The sequence below is a fragment of the Anopheles stephensi genome, assembly GCF_013141755.1.
Source record: "Anopheles stephensi strain Indian chromosome Y unlocalized genomic scaffold, UCI_ANSTEP_V1.0 chrY2, whole genome shotgun sequence".
NCBI lineage: Eukaryota > Metazoa > Arthropoda > Insecta > Diptera > Culicidae > Anopheles > Anopheles stephensi.
Genome location: NW_023404991.1, coordinates 48989 through 54600, shown reverse-complemented (window position 1 = coordinate 54600; position 5612 = coordinate 48989). Strand labels below are relative to the sequence as shown.

Below are 5612 nucleotides of genomic sequence, written 5' to 3'. Positions count from 1 at the left end.
GGGGCCCCGGAGGGTGTTCGATTCCTTTCTTTTCGTCTCTGTTACGTCGCATGTTACCTATTACCAACTAGCCCGAAACATGCGAACACACAAACCTATATATATATATATATATATATATATATATATATATATATATATATATATATATATATATATATATATATATATATATATATATATATATATATATATATATATATATATATATATATATGTAATAATGGGAGAAATGGAACAACTGAAGAATTTACGGAGCAGCAACTTTATTTCATGACCTTATCGCTCTGCTGACGTTTCGCTACTGATCTACTTTTCATCCTCTGCCCAAGGTGATCCTTCTCATTTTACTCGGTACAGGGTGATCCTGCCTGCTACCCAACTAACGTTTTTGATTTTACATCCGGTCGTCCTGATTGAAGTCAGACCCTTGATCTTCATCATCTCCCTCTTCTGCTGTTAACGCATAAGCCCATAGCCTCATATTATCTTCACTTGTACTCGTCTCTAGCGGTCCTTCGCCAAGTCCTACTTTCCTAACGCGATACCGCCCGTTGCGGTTTACATGCATAATTTCGTAGGGACCCAAGTATTCGCTAGCAAGTTTCTTACCAGCAACGAATTGCGTTCGTTTGATAGCTACCAACTCTCCTAGCTTATACCCTGACGCAGGTTTTCGTTTCTTATCGAATTGATCCTTGTAGCGCCGCTGCGCTTGTTCTATAGCAATACGAGCGTCTTTTCGCAATTCCTGCCTTACGTTATCATGATATTCATACCATTCTTTATTTATAATTTCCCTCAGCTGATCATCACTGCTATTTTTCATCTTCACGCCAAACATCAGTTCAAACGGTGTTTTGCCCGTTGTTGAATGATAATACGCATTTATCGCACGTTGCACTCGGTTCACCCACTTAAACCATTTTGACGGATCTTCTGTCGATAGTTTCGCCAGCATTTCTATAGCCGTCCGGTTAACTCGCTCCGCTTGTCCATTTCCCCGTGGCACTCCGGTAGTAGAAACGATGTGCTCGATACCCTGGTTCTGAACGTGCGCAGCAAATGTATTGGACGTGAACGCTGATCCTCTATCGGTGATAATCCTTGTCGGATTTCCAAACACGGCTGACCAACACTCCAGTTTCCGTAGTACTTCCTCAGCAGTTGTAGTACGTGTGGGGTATAACCAAACAAATTTAGAAAAACTATCAACTATTGTTAGAATATACCTGTATTGTTTCGCTGTGGTATCCATGGGGCCTACGTGGTCCATATGAAGTGTGTGCAAAGGCACGTCCCCTTTCGGAATAGGACTCAGGTAACCCTCCTTCAATCCAAGCTTTTTATTGTGCAAAATACACGGAACACAATTGCCAATGTGTTGTCGCACCTTCATCTCCAAATGAGGGATCCAAAACTTTTGTCTTATACCATGCATCATCTTTTGTACTCCAATGTGACCTGCGTTGTGAGCATCTGATATTATCTGCCTTTCCATCAGACGCGGAACCACCAACAAGTCTTGCCCTTCCACAGCTCGATGTAATAGACCGTTTTTCATTTTGTAAGGATCGTACTTTGCTTTCTCTAACACAGCCATGATTGCTTTCAACTGATCGTCTTTTAATTGATTTTCTCTAATCCGCACCGACACATCAGCTGCAATATTCATTACACTCAACGGATATCGACTCAAGCAATCCACATGCTTTAAATTTTTTCCGGGCCGATGTTCTGTCTCGAACGTAAAATCTTGTAAGAACATCACCCATGGCAAAACATCTTTAGGAACCTCTGCTTTTTTCAGTGTCTGCTTGAAAGCTATACAGTCCGTTACTAATTTAAACTGATTTCCTAACAGGTAGAACCTAAATTTTTTCACCGATAAATACACCGCTTTTGCTTCTAAAATATAGCTGTGCAAACTCGACTCTGCCTGAGTTGTTTTCTTGCTCCAGAATGAAACTGGATGCATTTTCCCTTCAAACCGTTGTAATAATGCTGCACCAAACCCTTCTTTTGACGCATCGGTATGGAGTTCAGTTTCTGCACCTCTCTGATACAACTTCAACACTGGTTCGCGCACTAATGCTTCCTTTAACGCGTTTATAGCATTCAACTCTCTTTCACCAATGCTAAATTTAGCCTCATTCTTTAGCAAATCCGTTAAAGGTCTAGCTATGATGGAATACGACTTGATAAACTTCCTAAAGAACCCGGTAAGCCCTAAGAAGGCTTGCACCGCTTTTACATTGCTCGGAGTTTTGAATTCCCTTACTGCTTTCGTTTTTTCCATTCCAGGGGAAACTGTCCCGTTCTCGATATAATGGCCCAAAAAGTTAACAGATCGCTGCATAAAAAGACATTTTTTCCATTTTATCTTCAGTCCGAATTCTGCCGCCGTACTCAACACCTTCTTTGTTCTGGCTAGACACTCTTCCGCCGTTTTCCCATGCACTATAATATCGTCCATATACAACTCTAACACATTATCATCAATTAGTTGTTGAAACACATGGTTAACGAAACGAATAAACACCGCGGGTGAGTTGCAGAAACCAAATGGCGTACGATTGAATTCGTATAAACCTCTGCTTGTCACGAAAGCCGTAAACTTCTTGCTCTCTTCCTTTATTGGCACGTGGAAGAAACCATTCTCTAAGTCCATCACCGAGAACCATTTTGCTGCTTGCAACTTCACTAGAACGTCGTCTATCACCGGTATTGGAAATGCATCTTTCAATACCATGCTGTTTAATTTCCGAAAATCAATACACACACGATTTGACCCATCCTTTTTTTTTACTACCACGACACGACTCGCGAAGTTTGATGTAGACGCCCTTATAATTCCGCTCTTAATCCACTCATCGACTTGTTTGTTTACTGCTTGTTCCTGCACGAAAGGCAGCCTGCTGGGCGCATGCCTAAATGGCATTATTTGTCCATCGGGAACAATTTCCAGTTCAACCGGACTTTTACATGACCATTTCGAGTTGGTTTTCTCCTTATCTTTGAAATCCTCGATCATTTGCCCTATCTCATTCCGATACTGATGATGTATTGATACTTCATTTGCGCCGTTTATCGTCAAGGCATTCGCACACAACACATCGCATTGTTCCTGATTCTCGCTCACTCTTGGTTTTATTTTAACGCCCTCCGCAGTTACCAAGGCGTCCATCGCACACAACGCATCCCTTCCCAAAATCACTTCGTAAACACTGCTATTGTCTGGGACCACATAAAAAGACATTACCGGATAATTTTGCCCGTCGATACACACTTCGGTTTCTACCCGACCCAATGCCTTTGTTTTTTTCCCACCAAAACCGTTGAATACCATGTCGGTCTTTGCCAACAATAGGCTACCGATTTTGTTCATAACACTGTATTGTAACAAACTGTATTCGCTGCCGGTGTCAAAAAGCGTTTTGAAATAGTATTGCCCGATGCGCATGTCAACAGTTCCACTATTTTCACTCGAAACGAGGTTCGTATTCCCAGGATTGTGCCTGTTTCGATTTCTTGGACAACTGTTCGACACGTGGCCGCGCTCACCGCACGAATAACATTTCGGTCCTTTTGTTCGAGAATCACATTCCCTTGCTCGATGACCAACACCATCACACTCGAAGCATTTTTTCGGGTTTTCTTCTTTAACACACTTCTTAGCTTCATGTCCGACATCGCCACAATTGTAACATTTTCGTTGATTTCTTGGTTCAACTCGCGTAACACTCTTTTCCGATGTTCTTTTGGCTTCTGCTCTTTCAAGGAATAACAATTCCTGCTTTAGCTCGGTCATGTTGCTCGTTCGATACAGTGACGCACGCATTCTTGTTTCATGGGTCACGCCGTCCACGATGTATTCGATTAGGCTGCATTCGTCAATATCGGCGTCACGAGCTATGCGTTGCATTTCATATACGTACTCAAGCATAGTTTCCTTATGCGTTTTCCGTCGAGCCATAAGCCTTCTATGAACATCACCCGAGCGTACTATCTTTTCGAATTCCTTTATCAGTTTAGATCGTAACACCGGGTAGGATGATAAAGTTTTTTCCGTCGCCAGGAAACTTCTCGCAATGCCCACCATCTTACGTCGACACATGATGAACATTTGGTCTTCGGACCACAGTGCCATTTTTGCGACACCCTCAAAATCGTCGAACCACGCTCTAATATCCTTTGTCAAATCCGCTCCATAGGGCTCAATTCCGTCCTCCACATCTCGGAATGAGTATGGCTGCACTGGTGTATGGATTATGGCCGTTTTTGTCGCGTCTACTAGCGATCCGCTTTCCGCATCCATATAGCCCGTTGTGTTCGCGGCATCTTCGATGGGATTTTGTTCGGGAACGGCTTCTAACGTCATTCCGGAATCCATGATCCGTTTCGCCAGGTCCTCTTTACTGCCGGACGTAGCCAAGCCAGCCATTTCACACTTTCGCACTAGGCCAACACGCGTAAATTCTTCCACCAATCGTTCCATAGTTTATTCACACCGCACGACCTGTAACACACAGCTCACATACACGTCGATTGTTTCTTTTTTAGTGCACACAGCACTCTCACATGAATAACAGCACACAGCCGAAGCACCGAATACTTTCCAGGAATCGCCTACCACACACGCGCACGTCGATCCCTTGGCGCACACAGCAACCACTCACACGACCTGCCGCACACAGCTAGTAAAGCGAACCTTTTCCGCGTATCGGTATATTCACACCCGTGCAGGTCTTTATTTTGGCGCACACAGCAACCACTAATACGACCAGCCGCACACAGCAAACGGGTTTTGAGAATAGGTATATCCCACTTCTGACACCAAATGTAACAATGGGATAAATGGAACAACTGAAGAATTTACGGAGCAGCAACTTTATTTCATGACCTTATCGCTCTGCTGACGTTTCGCTACTGATCTACTTTTCATCCTCTGCCCAAGGTGATCCTTCTCATTTTACTCGGTACAGGGTGATCCTGCCTGCTACCCAACTAACGTTTTTGATTTTACATATATATATATATATATATATATATATATATATATATATATATATATATATATATATATATATATAAGTAACGGCTGCTAAGTTTCTTTCATTCACTGGTGTTTATGTCCTCAATTATTTAAACGCGAGCACTTTAAAACGATCGAAACGTCATTCACTCGGTTAACTTATTTTTCCACGGTTGTCCACGTACTGATTGTTAAACACGATTTCTTTCGTAAGCATAGACTTCTTCACTAAACATTTAAAGTTACTTTCGAGTTTGTTTCGGATGTGAACTTTTTTCGTTCACTCCGGAGCCGTATTGTAACACTATTGTTCTCGGATAGTAAAATAACGTACTTCGTTTAGTTCTACCTTTTTGGAAGAACTTTATTACCCTTTGGTATGGCTTAATTCGGAGCCGTGTTTATTGCTTATATATAGCTTATATCACGCACTGGCACTCACTGATGCTCTCCGATTTTGTTCTGCACTTGTGCACATTGATATGATCGCAACGGCACTCGATCGGTTCACTTATAGCACTGTAGTTCTTACGTGTATTAATTGTAAACCGTTTCACTCGCTGCAATTCACTTTATT

General features: G+C 42.3%; 1 protein-coding gene across 2 annotated transcripts; it reads right to left on the bottom strand.

Moving 5' to 3' along the window:
- Nucleotides 1-249: 249 nt before the first annotated feature.
- LOC118515157 lies at nt 250-5026 on the bottom strand. Of its 2 annotated transcripts, none has more exons than XM_036061863.1 (2): nt 2879-5026; nt 250-1624 (listed from the first exon to the last, which is right to left on the bottom strand). In XM_036061863.1, the coding sequence occupies exons 1-2, from the start codon at nt 4496-4498 to the stop codon at nt 398-400; spliced, it is 2847 nt and encodes a 948-aa protein (XP_035917756.1). In that variant the 5' UTR covers nt 4499-5026; the 3' UTR covers nt 250-397. The 2 variants fall into 2 exon arrangements, with proteins under 2 accessions (XP_035917756.1, XP_035917757.1); XM_036061864.1 differs by having other exon boundaries at nt 250-1741; nt 3044-5026.
- Between the last annotated feature and the right edge of the window lie 586 nt (nt 5027-5612).

Coding starts and splice junctions, on each gene's coding strand:
- LOC118515157 (XM_036061863.1), bottom strand. CDS start 4,498: ATGGAACGATTGGTGGAAGAATTTACGCGTGTTGGCCTAGTGCGAAAG. Junction 1,625..2,878: donor AACAAGCAGTAAACAAACAA/GTCGATGAGTGG, acceptor AATCAATTAAAA/GACGATCAGTTGAAAGCAAT.